Source organism: Photinus pyralis, unplaced genomic scaffold, assembly GCF_008802855.1.
Source record: "Photinus pyralis isolate 1611_PpyrPB1 unplaced genomic scaffold, Ppyr1.3 Ppyr1.4_LG5, whole genome shotgun sequence".
Lineage (NCBI taxonomy): Eukaryota > Metazoa > Arthropoda > Insecta > Coleoptera > Lampyridae > Photinus > Photinus pyralis.
Window position 1 is genome coordinate 9369967 of NW_022170596.1, and position 21915 is coordinate 9391881.

The following is a 21915-nucleotide window of genomic DNA, read 5'->3' on the forward strand; positions in this document are numbered from 1 at the left end:
TGTATATAAAGATAGAAACACTGGCAAATCTCCAGGTTAGTATAACACGCTCTGAGATGGCGGTCAGATGTCGTCGTCATGTAGCCCCGTCCCGAAAGTTAATTCCACGGCCCCGGTAGGTACATGTACACTCCTCGGCTTTCTACAAGCATTCTTCTACGGGCCCGCAGTTGCTGCCAGCCAGCCGGCAAAGAGAAATTAAAAGCTAACTTTTTACAAATAAATTTTCAAAAATGCGCTAACAACATTTAAAAAAACATATTTGGCATTTATGAAAATTAGATAGCGGCAAAAACCATTGTGAACAAATTCTACAAAGATATTACGCCTCCACGTAAAAATAAACAATAATCCTCGACTCATCATACAAGCCGACAACAAACATTGTAATTAAATTCCCGGATTAAAATATTAAATACATGTGATAAGTTTCATAACACTCTATTACGTACACAAAATCTCCCAGATACCTTAAATCATCTAAACACAAGACCAATGCCCTGACAATTCAAATTTATGATAACGAGCATCTATTATATCAACAGCAAATAAACAAAAACGCCTACGCCCTACTTTTTTAATGGTATGTATAATTAAAAAAAAAATTATCTGGCTTCTTAAACAAACGCACTTATACATCTAGAACAACCTAGGTTCTGCCGTTCCACGCGAACCTTCGTCCTTGTGGAATTTGAATTATGCACTTCCCGGGAAAACATTTCCAGTGGCTTAGCATATGCGTTTTTCGTCTTTAATGGAACGATCAAATTCAAAAACTGTCGGATATGTTACATCACAAAACTTCAAGGTTGAAAAAGTACGATTTTTTTCGAATGTGACACCCTGTATATTATTTGATGGTCGGATGCAGAATCTTATTATGCATCGACCCCTTAAAAATAAGATCACAAGACCGTGAACACTGTATCTATTTCTAACGTACTTTTTCAACCAAAATGATGTAATTGGTTATTCAATTTTGGACACTCTGTATGCCATAAATCAATTGCTAATGTGGATATTGATTTTGTGCTTCGGTCTACTCCAGAAGCGGTTACGAGCACTTAAGAATGGTTAAAATGCGCATTGTTCAAAATAAAGCCAGATCAAGACATCTAAATACAGTTGACAATAGGTATGGGGAATTCTCATGAAACTCATGATGAAATTTTCTAAAAAAATCCGAAAAAGAAGCAATATCTGGGCGTTGCAATTTAAATTAAGGAAGTTAATGATGCCTTCTGGACTGGAAGTTGTATGACCTTGAATATATTTTAAACTGAAAGACAATTTTGAATAACCCTGGTCAACAATTGTGGATTCTGCTCTTTGTTTCGCACGAAACTGGTGCGTTTTTAATCATTTGAAATCGTACGCAAGTTGAAATTTTCTTATTTATAGATATTTTTTTGAAATTTTAACCAAGGATTCTTTTAGTAAAAGCAAATATATCGGATATCGGGTATGTGCGCAATGCTAAGTGTCTTATTTATAACACTATTTATGCCTCGATTTATGCTATAACTTATTTTCCTTTGTACAAATCAATAGTCCGTTAAATGGCTTTTAGGGAAGTACTGATCAATTCATGGAAAATGCGCCTAAAGTTACTCGCCTTAAGGGGGGTATTTTTCCGTTCTTAAATACATAATAAAAATGTGTACAAGAGTTCTTTATGTTTCTTTATTAAATAGATAACTGTAACAGTAACTGTTTTTATTTTTTGTATTTCGCGACCCCCTCAGACACGTTCTGCGGTGGCGACCCATCGGTTGAGACCCACTGTTCAATATGGAACAGAAAAAAACAATTTTTGGCAGAGCCGGACTGAGTTTAGATTAGTATGGCGGGGCAAAATGTTGGATGCGGCTCCACCACAAATGCACATGATGCACAATCCACTGAAAGCCATTAGACGTTGCCCTAGCGAAATGGAGCAAAAAAAAAACAAATATTTGGAATCGTAAACAGTTCCCTCTTTTCCAGGGCCTCAAAGGATCTCGAAGAGTCTTCCAAAAGCCTTTACAGTCAATAAGTGTCACTCCTGTTTAAATGGTATTTAAAAATATGTAAGGTCAATTAAAAAACCGTTAATAACAGGGGTTTGAAAACAATTCTTCTGGACAATTCTATTGTTTTGTCTAATGGTAGTTTTTTTGGTCATTTCCTCCGTGTAATTGTAAATATGTGCATACTTGTAATCAGTGTCAATGCCAACGAAATCGCATCTGTAAATCTACCTACAGTCTGGGGACAACTTTTTTACGAAACGAAATCAATGGATCCTTGAATAATTCGCCAAGGTCGGTGGGGCCATTAAAGTTACCTACAAAGAATATGACACGTGCTCACTAATAATGAAAGGCGTACGTGAATTATTAACAAAAAATATAGACGACTGTTTCTAGCATTAAAAATTTGTTGTTTTTTGCGGCAATATTATTATTATTTATACATAAAAGTAAATTGAATTTTTTCGCAATATTTTCGTACGTCATGTACACTATGTGCGTATTGTTGGAAAATGAGTCCTCAAAGCGTCTAAAAGGATATAAAATCTCTCTTAGTATCCTTAGAAAGTAAGTGGAGGCGTTGACAGATTAAAATTTCAGGTTTGTAATGAGAAGCGTAAAGTCCGGAAGATATGCAAAGTTTTTTTTTTGTTAATAAACCAAAAGTGTAAAGAATTCGTTTGGGAGCTAAACTCCAAATCCTTAGGACATCAAATTATTCCAACTCCTAAATTAAAAATAATGCTAATTATCTGCAGGAATTCCATCCACCATGTGTGTAGGGGCTTTCAACCTCGGGCAATTTGGTGGAGAAAATTTCTGTGTCTGAGTAGGGTTGTTCCAATTTCCTATTTGTGTATAGACGGAAATGGGGGCTAATTGTTGGCCAGGCCTCTAGTACGAGTATAAACTAACCTTTCATTAACAATGACCCTTTGTAATATACTTCTATGGTCATTAAGGGTAGTATATGACAGTAGTCGGCCTGACTTGTGGTGTTTTGAATGACCTATACGGACGAGTAGGATTTTCCTTAGTTTGCGTACACGTCATATGTGTATTATGACGTCATCACTATTGGATGAAACAAAATTTTCTTCAGTCCTTCGCAGGTAGATCGCTTTTTTGCAGGCTACGTATTCCGCTTCGGTTCTGGCGAGGGTACTGGACAGTGGACAGCGCCATAGACTTCTGCTTTGACAACTGACGGGAACTTCATCAGGCTGCAGTTCCACCCCAATCATTTTAATTGTTTTTTCGTAATAACAACGCCAGCAGTACTTAGCAGCAAAGCCCGAGAGGCGCCTGCAATCTTGACTTACTCCATACTCATGAACAGCGCCACCGTTACTTTCGTGTCAAAACGAGGGACGTTTCGCGGCACTTTCGAATTTGGGTGGCGGTACTTTTTAATACATAAATGGGATAGGAAATTGAGTAAAAAATCATCATTTTGTGCGTAAGAAAAAACGAAGAACATTAAAAAGATATTTACGCACACAACCAGGCGATGTCAGGGAAACCTTCTGCGGGACAAAAACCCTGGCATAGCCCACACAAACTACACAAACGCGAACTAAATTAACAAAGACAACAAAAGCAATAGAAAATCCACAAGACATATCAAATTGTGTAACAACAAAAATCAGGTCACGAATTTCAAGGTTCTTGGGAGGTCATATTTTTCCTAAAAACATCAACGTGCATCGTTACAGCTGGTTCTTGAACGTTGCAAGGGTGATAAACTTTTGCCTTGTTCGCCGATCTTACTGTCTTCGTCCTGGTAAATATCGAACCATAGCCTTTTTATCGAAGACGCCTTACTTTCGGATATCTCGAATTTTAAAACACCGCAGGCGCCGTTTACCAGGCGTTTTCTTGACTTTCAAATCTTGTGGTTGATATCTGAAGAATCTGGAAAACATGAATATGAATCAGCAGTTACAAACATATCATCTTCCAAATTCCCCATATATTTTTTTATGGGATTGACAAGGAAATTTTTATATTTGAAGACCAAAGTATGAGTGCAAACCCTTTTTTAGGTTTCTCGTGTTACACATCTAACTTTAGAGCCACATAAAACAAAACCATCAGATCACAACACATCAAATTTTAGTATTTTGGCAATTGCATCTTTCCTAACATTTATTTCTGAAATGAAAGATTACACAAGCGTTACTTGCAGTATTGAACCTTTCTTAAAAATTTAAAATACAAAATTAAATTTTTATAAGCCTGGAGTTTCAAATAGATTGTGCTCTTTGGTGTAGGAGTGGTAAAAAACGACAGGATTGCAAATCTTACCTTTCTTACGAAGCCAATTTGCGGCTATAAATTACAATAACTTTTTGCGTGTTTCATGTAATTAATCTCATAATGAAACATAAGACGTACCTAGTGTAGTTTATAAATTTCATACTTTCTTTTCTGCTGATTACCTTACAGTGACACGAGTTATTGTGGAAAAATGATTATAGCTGTTTACTTACCATTTTATTACGCCATCAAAATTTTAACAACTTTGCATAAATCGATTTGCTCAACAACAAATGACTGATTTCTTGTTTTTTTTTTCAGATAAGTATTTCTACAACACAGATGAAGATCTATCTAGTGATACAAGAGTCAACATAGAATTTTTACACTCCGTCCCACACCATCTTCGTAAAAGACAAGCGTTGCCGCAGGATCTATATGGATTTAGAAACAAAACGACAACAGAACCTCCTACCCAGTCCCCATCAGTACCACCAGTAATTATTCCTATTTCTCCTGCATCAATAGACGTAAGTGCTGAAATTACTTTTGCGATTCCAAAACTTTAGTTTTTTTATGCGTAGAAAAATGACACCCTAAAGAAAACTACCACAGAGAAATCGAACTTGACTGTCGAAAAATTGCTAGGTAAGAATTTAGGTGAAAATGGCGCTGGTATACGGAAAAACTACACAATTGTTACAACTACGCCTACAAGTACTACAACGGCTGTGGTCTTAACAAGTAATACCGAGGATCATTTGATAGTTCCAAAAGTACAAAAGAACGAAACCACTAATGGAACGACGACCGACGAATCGCTACCTGAAATTTCAATTGACAAATTTGCTAAAGACTCGGAGATCTTTAACAAAACTTTATTAGAACACCAAGTGAATGAGACCAAAACCGTAAGTAAAAAACTAAAGATTATAATTCGTCTCATTTGTTATCTGTAGGATGCACATATCTATTATAACAGTACCATGACGGTTGATGCCGCAATTACTGAACAATATTGGGTCCACTTTGAAAACAATAGTGATGTTAGAGTTAACGATTTATTATCAAATGCATATCGCAGGGCTGCCGTAAGTATTCAAGTTATGTAGTCGACCTCTCGATAATATAATTTCCAACAGACCGTGAAGCTATCGTTTGATTTTCCGTTTTACGGACATCTTGTTCGAAATATTACTGTAGCTACAGGAGGATTTATTTACATGGGCGAATATCTCCACTCGTGGCTAGCGGCGACGCAGTACATCGCGCCGCTTATGGCTAACTTTGATACGGCGGTATCAAATCACAGTTTTATTAAGTATTTGGATAATGGTAAGTCTTCTCTTGCTTGAACATATTGATGTGTGTGTCACTCACAAAATCAAATACCTACCATAAAACTGTTTAAAAAACCTAGGTCGTAACTTGCGCTCATTCTAATAGGAAACTGTTTTTTTATAACAAAACACAAATTAATGTATATATTTAAAAATTGCTGTAAGAAAAAGCGGCACTCTGGGTCAGAAACACATACCTCGCAACACAGGCGGTCGATCGTAACAGGTCAAATAAAGTCTTCATCACTTTATAATGTCAATAATCCAAAAATCCCGTCTTACAGTGCAATCCTTAACTCAAATGCGCACAACAAATATAAAAACTGATTTCATCTCAGAAACTCCACTTCTTTTTTACGTATCACTGAAACCTTTCTCCAAGTATGTGACAAAACTTATTAACTAGAATTCGATTATTCATTGTATCATGACGGATCTAAAATTTCTTAATTTACTAATTAACTTCGTAGTATACTTAACCCCCAGGTTCTACGCTAACTTCACACTACACTAACACTGAAATAAAGTCAACCCGGCAACGTTTAAAAATGGCCACCCGAATGACTATTTCCTCCAAAACTAAACTAGATCCCGCTTAAATTTGAAAAGTGGCACATGATAAAACATCTAGGGCAGGGCCCCCTTACGTTAGCTGTAAACAACGCTTTGACCTGAAGCACAGTAGGGAAGGTACACTCAAATTGTGAAAAGTTTGTTTAATAATTATCGTGATTATTATGATTGTAAAAGCTCGGAAATTTAAGGTAAAATGAATTACGTTGCAAAATTGAACTTTGAAAACAGTAGTTCACCAAATAAAAATAGGAATAGGTTGTGAAAAAAAGAACTTACCAATAAGAAAACCAGCCGTCAAATTAATATTATATACACTGTGTCCATTTTTCGAGTGCCACTATGGGGATCTCGCTTACCTTAAGAGATAGAAAGTTGGTTAAATGGGGGCAAAGTTGCGAATTTCACTGCTGAATAACCATCTGAAAAGAAATTTAAAATATCATCAATAGTTCTGAAAATATCGCAAAAAAAAGAAACTTTCTAATTTTCGTTTTTAATTTTTTCATGATAAACTAGTTGTACTAGACATTTCTAATTAACACATTATTCGAACACTTTTCAATGGAGATTTCGAATATGACATCTCGTTTTAAATAACTTTTAAGATGACAGAGAAACACGTATCAACTTTAGTTTTTCTTATGGGCGCCATTTTTATTTTTGAGATTTTAAGATTACGTATTTTTTTCTCTTTACGACGATCTATCACACATGGTGGTTCAGTATCACATTTTTCCTAAAATACAAGTTTTAATTTTTTTGGAAGAGTGGAAAAATAAAACGTTCTTTTATTGTGAACAAAAGTTTGACAGTTTGATGCATATGTCCGGTTGCAGCATTGGCATCAGGGAACTAGATGTGTTGCGAAAATTCGATTTTCACTTATAATTGCACAAGAGGTTTGTATTTTAGCGAGTAAATTTGGGTTGTTTAGGTAATGAAAATCTGTTGCCTAGCAATTAGACGAGAAAAACTGTCAACTAATAAAAATGCGACACCGAAGGTGGAGCATTTTTAGGTTGACAGTTTTTAGAGTTCAATTGCTAAAAGGCAACAGATTTGAATTGCAACAACACAAATTTACTCGGTTTAAATACAAACCTCGAGTGTAATTCGGCAGGACAATTTAACGAACAAGAAATTCACCAAACTAATCAATTATTGACAGACGTCATCTAGTCATATGGGACAGGATAATACGATATTTGGTTCGAAAATGAATAAGTGAAAAAACCACTAGTGCATTTGTCGCTGGAAAAGTTGCAGGTAACTTTTGCCGCCGTCAAAGTGACAATTGCACTGCGGCTTATGCGATTTTTTATACATGAGTTGAATTGTCATATAAAGAGAATTGAACCTTCGTTTTAAAAGAAAATTATAATTCAAATTAGAACAAAATACATAAGAGTAAATAATATTTTAGCAATAAAATTAGCACAAACGTAAATGACTGCTTGAAATAGGTCAACATTTTGTTCACAACAAAACAACGTTTTGTTTTTGTATAGCACTCTTTGCAGAATATGAAAATTGTATTTTTAGAAAAAATGTGATACTGAACCACCATGTGTGATATATCGTTGTAAAGAGAAAAAAAACCTAATCTCAAAATGTCAAAATCCAAAACGGCGCCCATAAAAAAACTAATGTTGCCACGTGTTTCTCCGTTATCTTGAAAGTTATTATAAACGGGATGCCATATTCGAAATCTCCATTAAAAAGTGTCTGAATAATGTGTTAATTAGAAATGTCTAGTAGGTACAATTAGTTTACCTTGAAAAAGTTAAAAATGAAAATCAGAAATTTTCTATTTTTTGCCATATTTTCAAAACTATTGAAGATATTATAAATTTATTTTTAAATTATTATTCAGCACGAAAATTCGCAACTTTGCCCTAATTTAACCAAGTTTCTATCTCTTAAGTTAAGCGAGATCCCCATAGTGGTACTCGAAAAATGGACTCCGTGTATTATAGCAACCATATTTACAGTTACGCTATTCAAAGAAAGAACAATAACAAATATTGGCTTTGTTTCATTTCCAATTTAAATCTAGAGGTGGACCATGTTTTGATACTTGTGGCAACATGCCAGAGGCTAGGGGGAAACAGTACCATTTTTGGTGTACACCAAAATTTCAAATTCAAATTAATTCACGTTAATTCAAATTAATTCACGTTAATTCAAATTAATTTACATTAATTCAAATTAATTCACGTTAATTCAAATTAAGTGAATGTATACCAAAAATTCAAAGTTGTTTCCCCCTAGGCCAGAGCCCCCCCCCCTCCCCCACTTTAAAAGTTTATATTTACATATCCTTTAATAACCTTTAACACCCGACGGTAGAGGGCACACACTATTAAAGATTTAAAAGGTGTGAAATTCTCGTTTCATCATTACAAATTTGATAGTGAACCATGCCAAAATTAACTACACAAAACCAACGCTGACAACTAAAAGTTATTGTTTTACAGGGACCGCTTTCACGGTCGTCTGGGAAGAAGTGCATTTACAAGATACTCCCCAGGTGGGTTCCTTTGTATTCCAGACCACGTTATTTAAGAACGGGGATATAGTATTTGTTTATAAAAATATTCCCATTCCCGTGGAGGAAATTGTTGACGATAATCATCCTGTTAAAGTTGGGCTTTCGGATGCGTATCTTATAGATCACACCATATTCTGTAAGTATTGTTAATTGAAGTGCCAATCTGCAGTTTTTATGATTTTTAGTTGTGCGAAGGAAAACAATCTACGAATATCATCGTGTGAACTTTAGCAAGGAGGACATTAAAAATGATACGACAATTTATCTAAAAGCGCTGCCCACCTGTTTGGATAGTAAAGATTGCCATTCTTGTCTGACAACACAAATTGATAATTTTGAGGTAACTTATTACTTAATCATTATTTTTTATACATTTTTTTTTAGTGCACTTGGTGTCCATCAAACGGTCGTTGTTCGAACGGCTTAGACAGACATAAACAAGAGTGGCTCGCAAAGGGATGCGATAGAAAACAAGTTGCAAATGAGTCTCAGTGTTATCAAGTAGATACAGTTGAAGGATTAAATCACAATGACGAACATAACACTTATTATAACACAGATAAACACATAGAGGACACAAAGGTACAGAGTAATGAAAGAGGTCTGCCAAATAATCAAAATAAGAAGAAGGTGAACGATGATGACCATTCTCAAGAAACTTCGTTTAATACCGTTCAAGCGTCGAGAATCTCACAAAGCTCGCAACATATAGAACCAGATGGCGACGTTAAAATGGGCGCGTCGGGTATCATTACGATACTATTTTTGGTGTCCGTTATAACAGCATTGGCTGTATGGGTGCTGTATGCATATAGAAATCCTCATACGACCAGTGGTCAAATTCTCATTAGGGTAAGTCATTTTTAAATCTTTGTCAGATGCACTGATTTAAATGGTCTTGTTAAAATGTGCAGCATTTTCGGATATCCAAATCAAATTTGGATAATGTAAGTAGTTTTAATAACATTAGCAATTACACTGAAGAGATTGTAAAAAGTTATTGACGAATTATTCGATTTTAGTATCGACCAAGTCAATGGAGATGGAAAAGAGGTGAAGCGCGATATACTGCAGCAACGATACATATGTGAACATTTAGCTTACTAAAAAGGACTTTAGATAGACCATGGTTGTGTGTGTTTCGTACCAAAAAACGAACTAAATTTGGCAAATTAATATTGATTGTACATTCATTATAAACACAGCCTGCCACTTTACTACGAGATAAAACACCAAATTGGTTTGCTCAAACAAATTCGGTTTGAATCTTTAATCAGACGAGATAATTTTATTTTAATAATAGCAACGGTTTTATGTTAATTTACTCTACTGTGATAATCACGCTATAAATAATTAATTTTAAATCGAAATAAAAATTATAGAGTGTATCATAAAGTTTGTTTACTGTTATCTGTTAGGGTATTCTAGTATTAGAGAACTATGTTGTGAATCTGTGCAGCTTTGCTCCCTTTTATTAATCTCAATAATTGTGCACTATTGATTGATATGTTAATGTTGTTTCTATCTAGCACAAGTGCCTTAATTATATTGTATGTTCTAATTCTAAAAGCAATGTTTGAAGAATCTAAATCACGGCAATAATTTCGAATCTTGATTGTTAACTATTGATAATCAATTTTATAGCACGGTACCTTTGACTTATTCTACGAAAATCATGACTATGTAAATAAAAATTTATATTCTGTAGTGTCTCAAAATGTAGTTCTATTTTATCATCCTCGCCATTCTTTCCTTGTTTTTGAGTTTTTCTTTTTTGTCTCCGTCTCCTCATGTGTTGGTCCAAGAGTAAAAAATAAGATATCCAAGATTTAAACTAAAAAAAAGTAAGTATTCAGAAAATTGTAGGAGTAAGTGTTAGGGCATGGACAGAGACACTTAAATATTAGAGCCATACAAATAATGTATGATCTGGGTCAGAATTTTAAAATCATAATAGTAAAGGAAGGAATTATAAACAGAAAGGGGAGTAGACGAAGGAGAAGGATGAAGATGATAGACGATTGCAATTAAGAGAAAGGCGAAGTTGAGGAAGAGCACTAGGACCTGTGCTGATGATGATGGACTTTAACGAGGTTTCATGGGTTTTTAAGAGATTATTATGAGTCTGTATAAGAGACGCCACTAATCTCAAATGAAGCTTATTTGAAATGCTGAAAAAGCCTAGAAGTCTATAGTGCCATTGAGACGTTTTATGAGCCTTTCAAAATTTTCCGTAAAAGCTTTGAGAGACCTTTTAAGATTTATTAAAGGTTACTAAGGTTCTTTTTCAATGAGATATTATTCTACTTGAGTGTAAACCAGAGTCAATTTTTTTCCATAATTTTGGTTTATATGCATCTGAACATCCTATAAAGTATATTTCATGAGTGTGAAACTACTTATACATTATAGAAAAAAAATTACAAAACCAAAACACTTTAATTAATTTAAGACGGATGGTTTATCATGCAAGATGAGGAAGAAAAATTGTGTTTTCCAAAAGAATACGAAAGATCCTGCATTAGTTCAAACTCATGAATCAACTGACACAACTATGTCATGTGTATATGAACTAACACCACAGCTTACTATCAGTAAGCTGTGCTAACACACTCTAGCTCTACGATAAAGACAGACGGACAAAAGTGTCAGCATTACTGTAATTGTGTGGTATCACAGTCTACTTTCTACAAGACTGTGTTGTTGTTTCAAAGATAGTACTACACATTATCTTTTTAATTTTTTATATACGACTGCTTGATAATGCGGTGATTACAGTCGCAATTAATGGCCATAATTTGCAATATTATGGCCTAGTCCATAATGATAAAGTGAAACAGCCGCCTGTCAATGTGACAATCGTACCAAAGAGGTCGTACTTAGGTGTGAATCCAAGGTAAATTCAAGTATTTTAGAAATACTTGACAAATGCTTTGCATATGTTGTCAATGATACATAGATTTTATCGTTTATTGAATTCCATGAAATTTTCATTTTTAAGGGTTGTTGCAGTCGTACATAAAGCTTTGTATATATCGCGTCCATAAATAGGCTTCATGGGGACTCGCCTTGTTTATTTGTGCCTCGTTCGCAAGCTCGCTCGGCTAAATAAACAGCTCGTCCATAAAGACCCAATTTATGTATATAAATAGGCTATTATCAAAGAGTATATTCGTTGTATACTCTTTGCTATTATTCAATACTTTGGTTTGTTTGAACAGCGCTATAAACGAATAAATGTACGAACACTTTTTTAAATGATTGCCATTAGATGGCGACAAGTGTTCTCTGTTAATGTTATCGGTATCTACTTTTACCATCGCTGTAAATGAAAAATGTCCGTTATTTTAACTTGATTTTATTTTCAAACATTTTTAAAGTTTTTAATTATAATAAGCATGTTTTCTCGTTTGACTCTGTAATTAACACAACGTGAAGTAAGCATGGATTCTTCATTTGTATTGCTAAGCTCAATGTCTCCAATAATCAACAAAACAACCAGAAATGTACATGTTTCCAGTAAGTTTGACTCAAATTTAATTTAAATCAGATTTCTAACTAAAAACTACAGCTCCTAGATTATTGGCATTAAGAAGAAACATTCGAAGATCATCACATATTGACAACTTACGAAAATCACTGCCGTTTGCCGATACTGTGATATCCATCGAAAGCAGTACCACAGAGACTGTCAGTAGTGGACACTCGAAGCCCAATTTTATAAATTCTAGTCCCATAGTTATATCGGATTCGGAGGCCGAGAAGGATGTCATTGAAAGGAAGTCCAACGAAAGGGTTACTTTTGATAAAACAAAATTTTTAACGATTAGCGATTGGGTTAGAGATGTTAATTCGCAAAATCACATCACTCCAAATGACGCAGCCACAACATGTGGTTCATTTAACTTTAACAAGGTTTTGCATAGCTTGCCCAATCCTGATAGCTTTAAAGATCGACACAATACTAAGTCCGACTGTCTTAGTATCTCGTCTAGATCTCAAATATCGGATAGTTCAAACGAATTTCAGACGAAATTATTAGATGAGCTATACAGTGATACGTGGCGAAATTTAAAAAGTGACGTTCTGCCTAAGTCTGCACCAAATAGTACAAAGAAAAGTAGTACAAAAACAAATCCGTAAGTTAAATTTCGTTCAGTTTCCGTTCATGTCATTCATTTTTAGCAAAGTAAGGGACCACAACCAAGTTTTAATTTCTCCGTGGACTAAGTTTGTTCGAGACGTACACGATTCAGATAGCTCAGAGGATAAAGAAGAGACGCGCAGAAGTGGTAATGCTGGAAGTAGTAAAAGGTCCAATATTTCAAAGGGCAGTAACCGACGGGCCGAACAGAGTGTAGGAAACAATCAATCACCAAATGGATTCAAAACACCTCGAAATACTAAGCCTGTATGTCGTAGCACATCATCACAATCGCATAGTTCTACTGAATTTTATTGCGGTATTATACCAAAGTCTCTGCCGAATAGTAGAGGGGTGGATCTGTAAGTTTTACCGTGTACCCAAGGGGTTAGCCACTTAAGGAAACACATCACATTTACTTAACATTTACCGCAGCTGCCAGTAAAATGAAGATGTTTAATGGGTTACGTAGCCCAAGGCCTAGGTCAGGGGTTGGCAACCTGCGGCTCTTTTGATATAAAGTTGCGGCTCTCCGTATTTATCTAAAGAAATTAGTTCATTTGTTCGAAATTCGCCTTTTTAATTACTCTTATTTGTTTACGAAATCAAAAGTACACTTGCAGCAATTAATTATCTAATTTTTGACACTTTTTTACTTTCTGGTATTCTTTTGTTTTTTTATTATAGCAGCCTACTTCGATGTATAAACATATAATTAATTAATGAGTAGGTACTTTTGTTAAAAATATTGAATAACATAAAAACTGTGGGGTTTAAGCACAGGGCACCCCTTATAAACATTGAAGAGAACACAAAAGACAATCAAATAGCGAAATAAAATAGTGGTAGTTTCAGTTGAAAAAGAATAGTTATAGCACTTTGAACAAATGGCATGGAAACAAGTAAAAATATGCAGGATGTTCTATTTAAAAAGATCAGTTATTTATTGACGTCGTCTGTACATTCAAAAATAATTTCTGTAGATCTGTAACCACGAATATTTTTTACCAGGTATCAGCTATGTAGGAAAAACCGACGCACTGTTGCAGGACTCTGTATATAGCCAACTACTATAATATTGAATGAAAAATTTTTTGTGGCTCTTTAAAAACTGGGAAATTTTGTAAATTGTAATTTTTGGCTCTTCCGTTTCAATAGGTTGCCGACCCCTGACCTAGATGGGTAATTGATGCCCACCCTGAATAAATTGTTTTTCCTCTGGTACCCATACAATTTTTTTATATTATTTGTTTTTGGTCTTTATTTATAAGTGGGCGTGGTTCAGCCAAGGTACAACCCGTGTCACTAGACATTTACAAATATCCATTCCCAAACCAGGGACCCTTAGTACCACAGTCTAGCTTCACCTCCACTGAGCCACACGAGTCGGCATACTACCCGATCTAAGAGCTATATGAGATCTAGAGATTATATTGTAATTAAATAGGCAGTATCATCCTAGACTAAAATAGAGACACTCAGTTCTTCAAATGACGGGCAAAGATGGATCATGAGAGGGAGATACTTACTGTAGTACCTATTACAGTATTTATATGTTAACTTTTAAAAGTTACAAGAACAATCCAAAATAACTCATTTCTTCCCTTTTGCACCATAGTGGCGCCTTTAGATTACACGCTCCTGATTATTAAGGAATTTCCAAAAAATACTGTAATTTCATAGGAAATCTTGGTTCAAAAAAGGAATTTCCAAATATTTCAAAAATAATCCTAATACTTATTTTGAGTGTTTCGAAATGTATTTCCTGATCCTTTTTTGTGTAAATAATAATAATAATAATGACATTTATTGAGCACACATTATACAAAGAACAGATATTATACATTACATTACATAATGGGTGACTCAATAGGGCGAAGTTCAGACTGGAATAAACCGTGTTATTCCGTCTGCTCTACCACTGAACCCCCTACATATGAAATTAAGGCTGGGATTGCCTGAAAAGAGAAGTACCCATAGTAAAGGACAAAGTTTTTTTCGTTAGAATGTGCTGGTACCTAATAATGAATAGCGTAACTACAGCAGTTTTCTATACAAATATTTAAATAATTATACTCTCTTTAAGTGGGCCCCAAACAACACAGAGGGTGCTTTAAAAAAATGCAATTTGATTTGCATAACCACACGACAAGAAGATACAAAGCACAAACGCAAGGTCGTTCACGGCTCCTTACAGACTGCTAGGTTAACAAAATTATAATTAGCAGAGAGCTAATTATAATTTTGTTAACCTAGAGACCGCACATAACTTGAGGAGAATAATGAACCGCTTGTAACGTAACGTATGAAGTAAAAATCGCGTAATTATTGGCATGGGGCACTTTCAAAATTAAGGTCGTAAAATTGGTTCACAAGTGGCGACAGGGGCTTTTTGTTTGGAAGGGCCCTCAGTAAAACGCCGACAATTCTAAGAAAACACCTTTGGAAATTCAATTCTTTTTCATTGTTACCATTGAATAAAGAGGTTTTTATTCAATGTCATTACGAAGTGTGTTTGTTATACTTATAACGATCCTAGTGCCTATTCAAATAACAGGTAACGAAGACTTTGTAACTAACGAAATGTTATTACAGTAAAGACGCTTTTGACTTTTAGGACTTGGAAAAAGTTCAACCATATTTTCGTTTTTTTTGTATTTTTCTCTGAAACGGTAGGGAAATTTCGAATTAGAACAAGCAAAAGCTTTTATGGAGAATGCATTTTTGTCAAAAAGTAAGTATAGTAAAAGTTTTTCTTCTAGTAAAGTCAATCCGGGGACATACGGTATACCGATTTTTTTAAAAATTATTTAGCCGTTTATACCTAAATATACATTATTGTTCCCCATGTCTTACATTCGAGGGATGGTCTTTTGTAAATTAGTAATTGGCAAGCTGATTCGAATTCGAGGGCCACCATGGGTATCTCGGGAACTGTAAGAGATAGGTAGGTGGTAAATTTGGCAAAGTTGTGTATTTTGATGCTTAACAAAAACAGTTTTGAAACTGAAATTCTGACTACTTTGGGAGATATCCGGAAAAAACGAGATTTTGAAAATCGTTTTTGTTTTTTACTGAATAGTTATTTACAAAGATATTTAATAATAAATGACACATTATTATGGCCACTTTTTTCCCTCTACAAGATGCTACTTTTAAATTTGAAGTTTGACGTTTCGTCTCCGGTTAACTATTGTCAACTTTGTTTCTTACGGAAGTAATTTTTACTTTTTGTGTAATTTGATAGAGAATTTTTTTCTGATTTCAAAAATGTACACATCAATTTTTTTAATGCTTGTAAAATATCTTTTTTGCCTTTGTCTTAAGTAATTTACGTAAGTAGTTTCTTGCGTTTTTACGAATTAACGTTATTTCTTATTAAAAATAGATGATGTTACCATCAAGGGTAACTTTGTCAAATGTAAACTACCTATCTCTTAACAGTTCCCGAGATCCACATGGTGGCCTTTGAATTTGAATCACCCTGTATGGGTCAATTATTACACATTACACTAAACTGACTAAAATAATACTAATATGTAACAGGTACTATCATTGAATAAAGAGCTTTATTCAATGGTACTATTGAAGTTCAAAAAATGTAATTTCACAAGTAATGGATTATAAATTAATCGGTATTTTTAATTCATCGTCCATGAACTTGGCAGGCCTACTACAGCAGACCGTGGTTCTGCTTACTCATATCGTTAGTGCTCCGTTAGTGCACGTTAGTGCCACTGAAGAAATCGTTAGTGCACAAAAGGAAACTTACTATTTTAAAAAAATATTTGTGGGCCTGCTAACTTCATGCGAGCAGACCCATTTGAGAAAATCGATTCAATGTTTTACACTAGTTAAACTAGCAGCGTTAGTGCTTGTTAGTGCCGCCAATATAAACGTTAGTGCTCAAAGTGTAACAGCTCAAAACGTTGTAAAAAGGGGTCTGCTAACTTCATGCANCTATTAAGGCTGGGATTGCCTGAAAAGAGAAGTTCCCATAGTAAAGGACAAAGTTTTTTTCGTTAAAGGACAAAGTTTTTTTCGTTAGAATTAGAATGTGCTGGTACCTAATAATGAATAGCGTAACTACAGCAGTTTTCTATACAAATATTTAAATAAATTACTCTCTTTAAGTGGGCCCCAAACAACACAGAGGGTGCTTTAAAAAAAATGCAATTTGATTTGCATAATCACACGACAAGAAGATACAAAGCACAAACGCAAGGTCGTTCACGGCTCCTTATAAACTGCTAGGTTAACAAAATTATAATTAGCTCTCTACCGCACATAACTTGAGGAGAATAATGAACCGATTGTAACGTAACGTATGAAGTAAAAATCGCGTAATTATTGGCATGGGGCACTTTCAAAATTAAGGTCGTAAAATTGGTTCACAAGTGGCGACAGGGGCTTTTTGTTTGGAAGGGCCCTCAGTAAAAAGCCGACAATTCTAAGAAAACACCTTTGGAAATTCAATTCTTTTTCATTGTTACCATTGAATAAAGAGGTTTTTATTCAATGTCATTACGAAGTGTGTTGTTATACTTATAACGATCCTAGTGCCTATTCAAATAACAGGTAACGAAGACTTTGTAACTAACGAAATGTTATTACATGAAGATTTCGTTGTAACAAAATCGACCAATTCGTAGAAGAGAGCAACATTCCCCATTGCAATATCGCCTTCGTTGTTAATGGACTTCGAAACAACACGTAAGTTCCTTTGTTTACATTATCCTTCGTAACTTTACCATATTCTAGTAGCCGCCGTGCCTACGTCAACCATATTCAATAGAAATTCATTTCCTTTGTGCTTTTTATAATAAACACGTTTATTTTTGTGTCTGTATTCTTTCATTCCCAGCATTTTGACTTTTAGGACTTGGAAAAAGTTCAACCATATTTTCGTTTTTTTTGTATTTTTCTCTGAAACGGTAGGGAAATTTCGAATTAGAACAAGCAAAAGCTTTTATGGAGAATGCATTTTTGTCAAAAAGTAAGTATAGTAAAAGTTTTTCTTCTAGTAAAGTCAATCCGGGGACATACGGTATACCGATTTTTTTTAAAATTATTTAGCCGTTTATACCTAAATATACATTATTGTTCCCCATGTCTTACATTCGGGGGATGGTCTTTTGTAAATTAGTAATTGGCAAGCTGATTCGAATTCGAGGGCCACCATGGGTATCTCGGGAACTGTAAGAGATAGGTAGGTGGTATATTTGGCAAAGTTGTGTATTTTGATGCTTAACAAAAACAGTTTTGAAACTGATATTCTGACTACTTTGGGAGATATCCGGAAAAAACGAGATTTTGAAAATCGTTTTTGTTTTTTACTGAAGTTAATAGTTATTTACAAAGATATTTAATAATAAATGACACATTATTATCGCCACTTTTTTCCCTCTACAAGATGCTACTTTTAAATTTGAAGTTTGACGTTTCGTCTCCGGTTAACTATTGTCAACTTTGTTTCTTACGGAAGTAATTTTTACTTTTTGTGTAATTTGATAGAGAATTTTTTTCTGATTTCAAAAATGTACACATCAATTTTTTTAATGCTTGTAAAATATCTTTTTTGCCTTTGTCTTAAGTAATTTACGTAAGTAGTTTCTTGCGTTTTTACGAATTAACGTTATTTCTTATTAAAAATAGATGATGTTACCATCAAGGGTAACTTTGTCAAATGTAAACTACCTATCTCTTAACAGTTCCCGAGATCCACATGGTGGCCTTTGAATTTGAATCACCCTGTATGGGTCAATTATTACACATTACACTAAACTGACTAAAATAATACTAATATGTAACAGGTACTATCATTGAATAAAGAGCTTTATTCAATGGTACTATTGAAGTTCAAAAAATGTAATTTTCAACAAGGTATGGACAGTGGCGTAACTAAGGTGGGCTACGTACCTTGGCAAACGTAAGTTTTACGCCCCCCCCCCCTCCACATAATTGGCAAAGAGATTTTCTATTGCTACAAATTTTTAGAGAAGTGAAAATATATAGTGTTCACGGCGAAGTCGGCACCATTGCTAACTTTGTTATTATTGCAGCTACCAAGTTGGTTATATTAGCAAAGATGAAGCGTTTTTCTCACGATCGCAACCGTCGAATCAGAAAAATTTATTTGGTCCAGGGGAAAACGAATAAAAATAAAACAGTATTTTGAATTTTGATAAAATCAGTTCAGGAAAAGTATTCAGTGCGACGCGTGAGGGAGGGGAGGCGACAATAAAAATAATGAGAAAAGGAAAACTACGCCGCGCCCCTTTCCTGCCCTGCGCCCCTTGGCGCTGCCAAGGCCGCCAAGTCCTTATTTACGCCACTGGGTATGGATTATAAATTACGGTATTTTAATCTGCAATAAGCAAAGATAAAGAATATGGAAGACGGTCAAACAAATCGCATTACAAATAAACACCCACACAAGGTCGCAACTTGCCAGACATCAACAACAATATACAACAGCCCTTTGTTCTAAAAATAACGTAAAATTTTGATATTTGTTGTAAAGGAATGTTACCTATCCCCATTTCTATTATTTATTTCATAAAACGATAGGTAGAGGAGGTACCTTTTCAATGAATAGGAAAGAGAAACCAAATAAATTTCGAAGCAAGTAGTTGACAAAATAAAAATATACCAGTGAACGATCTTTTTCTGACTATTACAAGCAGACTCTGTTTAACCTTGAAAGAGAATCGCTAAATGATTTAACATAGGCAACTTACATAGCCTGCTAGTTTTTTTTGCTCGTAAATGTTTGTCTTTTGTTATCCCCATTACACCAGTACTGGCCTAGTTAAAAAGTAAGAACAACTCCATCGCAAGATAAAAGCGCTTACCTATTTCATATCTTTATCGTATTTTTTACCGACTTCTCGCTCGCTCTTGGTGGCACCCTCTGTGAGAAAGAAGCTACACTGTTTACCGCGATATTAGTCACAGCTGCGTAGTTTATTTCCATTTCTCCAGTTTACATGCTCATTTTTCAGAACTTCATTCACCACTTTTTTTATGAAAACTTTTGAGCTTCACATAAATTGCCAAAATATAGATAAGTATTCACGCTACCGATCCCATACACTCGTATTGCTTAAAATGCTCCCTAATTTTTGCAATTAATTCCTAAACTATGAACTCTTTTGACGCATGTTTTCTAGATTTTTTAAACATATATTAATGGACAAAATATCAGTTTATATTGTATGGAAACTATGCTCTGTACATCTATCTATCTAATGCATATTTTTCCGATCATATACACCCCTTGCTTATGGAATGGTGAATGAAGTTCAGAGGCAATGCACGCCCTATTGAATTACATGTGCATCACCAGTTGCCTATATTCTCTAAATCCAAACCTTAAGCGTGGTAGTTTAAACGCTCGTTTAACTGATTTTCAAACTAGCATAGATCAATTACGAGAGGGAAATTAAAAACAGCACTTCCTCTAGTGAGAGTTTGTTGGATGAATTTCTAGCGATACAATTAGAAAAATTTGGAAAATGAATATACTGGGAAAATTGATTAAAGACTGGATTGATATATAACAACAATCAGCTAATCTTACTCAACGAGGGCGCTAACACTCACATCAACGTCAGTACTGGTCAACAGAGTGCCATTTGCCCTGACATTTAACGTTGAATGGCACTGCCCAACACCTTGAATGGTTAGTTTTGGAAGACACCTGGGACAGCGACCATTACCCGATTATCTTACAAGACACTAGGTTCAAAATCAATCAAGAATTCCAAACGAGACAGCCCAGATGGATACTCAGTCAAAATAACTGGGACCTTTTCAAGCAAGGGATAACATTTCCCATAGACAACTTACCTAAGCTAAACCAGCCCCTGGCCGATCCAATAGAACACACCAGAATTCACTCACCTCATTATACGATTCCCAAAACCAGTGATTGACATACCCAAAGACGGGTCTCATGGTGGAACCCTAACTGCCATGGAAGTATAATTAGCCAAGAAGCCTTCTGATAGTTCAAAAGGAGACTGAATGAACAAGATCACCTCCAAACAAAAAACAGCTATGGCGAGAAGGGAAGTAAAACAGAGAAAGCTGGCACGATTTCACGTCGTCAATATAATCACGCCTTTAACTAAAGTCTGGCATAAGGTTAAAAGTAGCTAGAGGTAGCAGCTTTACCAATCCGCTACCACGGGATATATTTCAAAATGGACACATAATATCAGAACCACAACAGACAGCAGATGCTTTAGAGACTGTTTCAGCTCCAATACGGACGATTCCAATTACACCGAACGCTTTAAAAAATACCGTGACACAGCAAACAGAGAAGCAATCATTTGTAATTTCTAGTTGTGGCAACACTAGTCCAGGGCCCTGATGACATCCCTAGCGCAATGATCAAGAACCTACCAAAAGAGTCATTGACTACTTACTCAGCCTTTGCAATTACAGGTGGACCTCCTAAGTCTTTCCAAATCAATGGAGAGAGGCTATCGTAATCCCGATTCCGATGATCCGTATAGAACAAGATGAACTATTATTGACACATCAATTCGGAACACGAAACATGAGATCAATCACTTAGAAGTCAGCATTTGTGACCCATTAATCCTCTAAGAACGTATCCTCTTGGTATCGATGGACATGGAAAAAGCCTACGAAATGACTTGGACCGACAGCATCTTCAAAATCCTTTACGATAATGATATATTCTTAATATAATAATAATTTAATAATTAATTATTAAAATTAATAATTTTCTTAATATTTTTTTCCAAGTTAAACCCTGTGCCGTTTTTTTAGTGGTGAAAGCTACACCTATTCAAAAATAATTTTAGAATTGTATAGCCGAGAGTGTACTTGATTGTAATCACCTTAATTGAGTTCAATGAACGTCAATATGATTATGGAGTAATTTATTATTTATTAAACAGTTTCACCTCTAAGAGCTACCCCTAGAATCATCAAAGCGATCTTTAGAAACTCGCCGATTTGCATAAAAATTGATTTACGCTCTACTTCAAATATGAA

At 34.9% G+C, this 21915-nt stretch overlaps 2 protein-coding genes across 2 annotated transcripts in view; both read left to right on the forward strand.

Moving 5' to 3' along the window:
* LOC116172216 (plexin domain-containing protein 2-like) overlaps window positions 1-9938 on the forward strand; it is a 33657-nt gene extending 23719 nt beyond the window's left edge. Inside the window, exons 2-9 of the mRNA XM_031489378.1 lie at window positions 4593-4801; window positions 4856-5182; window positions 5231-5362; window positions 5414-5606; window positions 8665-8874; window positions 8924-9078; window positions 9123-9590; window positions 9761-9938. Of these exons, the coding sequence (XP_031345238.1) occupies window positions 4593-4801; window positions 4856-5182; window positions 5231-5362; window positions 5414-5606; window positions 8665-8874; window positions 8924-9078; window positions 9123-9590; window positions 9761-9829 (1763 nt within the window). The 3' untranslated portion in view covers window positions 9830-9938. The remainder of the gene's footprint in view (window positions 1-4592; window positions 4802-4855; window positions 5183-5230; window positions 5363-5413; window positions 5607-8664; window positions 8875-8923; window positions 9079-9122; window positions 9591-9760) is intronic.
* A 2128-nt stretch (window positions 9939-12066) lies between these two features.
* LOC116171915 lies at window positions 12067-13263 on the forward strand. The gene is made up of 3 exons (XM_031488952.1): window positions 12067-12257; window positions 12310-12877; window positions 12924-13263. The coding sequence occupies exons 1-3, from the start codon at window positions 12182-12184 to the stop codon at window positions 13246-13248; spliced, it is 969 nt and encodes a 322-aa protein (XP_031344812.1). The 5' UTR covers window positions 12067-12181; the 3' UTR covers window positions 13249-13263.
* Window positions 13264-21915: the final 8652 nt, after the last annotated feature.

Excerpts from the sequence above, each read along its gene's own strand:
- LOC116171915 (XM_031488952.1), top strand. The coding sequence starts at position 12,182 with ATGGATTCTTCATTTGTATTGCTAAGCTCAATGTCTCCAATAATCAAC. Across the intron at positions 12,258-12,309 it reads CAGAAATGTACATGTTTCCA|CTCCTAGATTATTGGCATTA; the intron begins GTAAGTTTGACT and ends TAAAAACTACAG. Across the intron at positions 12,878-12,923 it reads AGTAGTACAAAAACAAATCC|CAAAGTAAGGGACCACAACC; the intron begins GTAAGTTAAATT and ends ATTCATTTTTAG.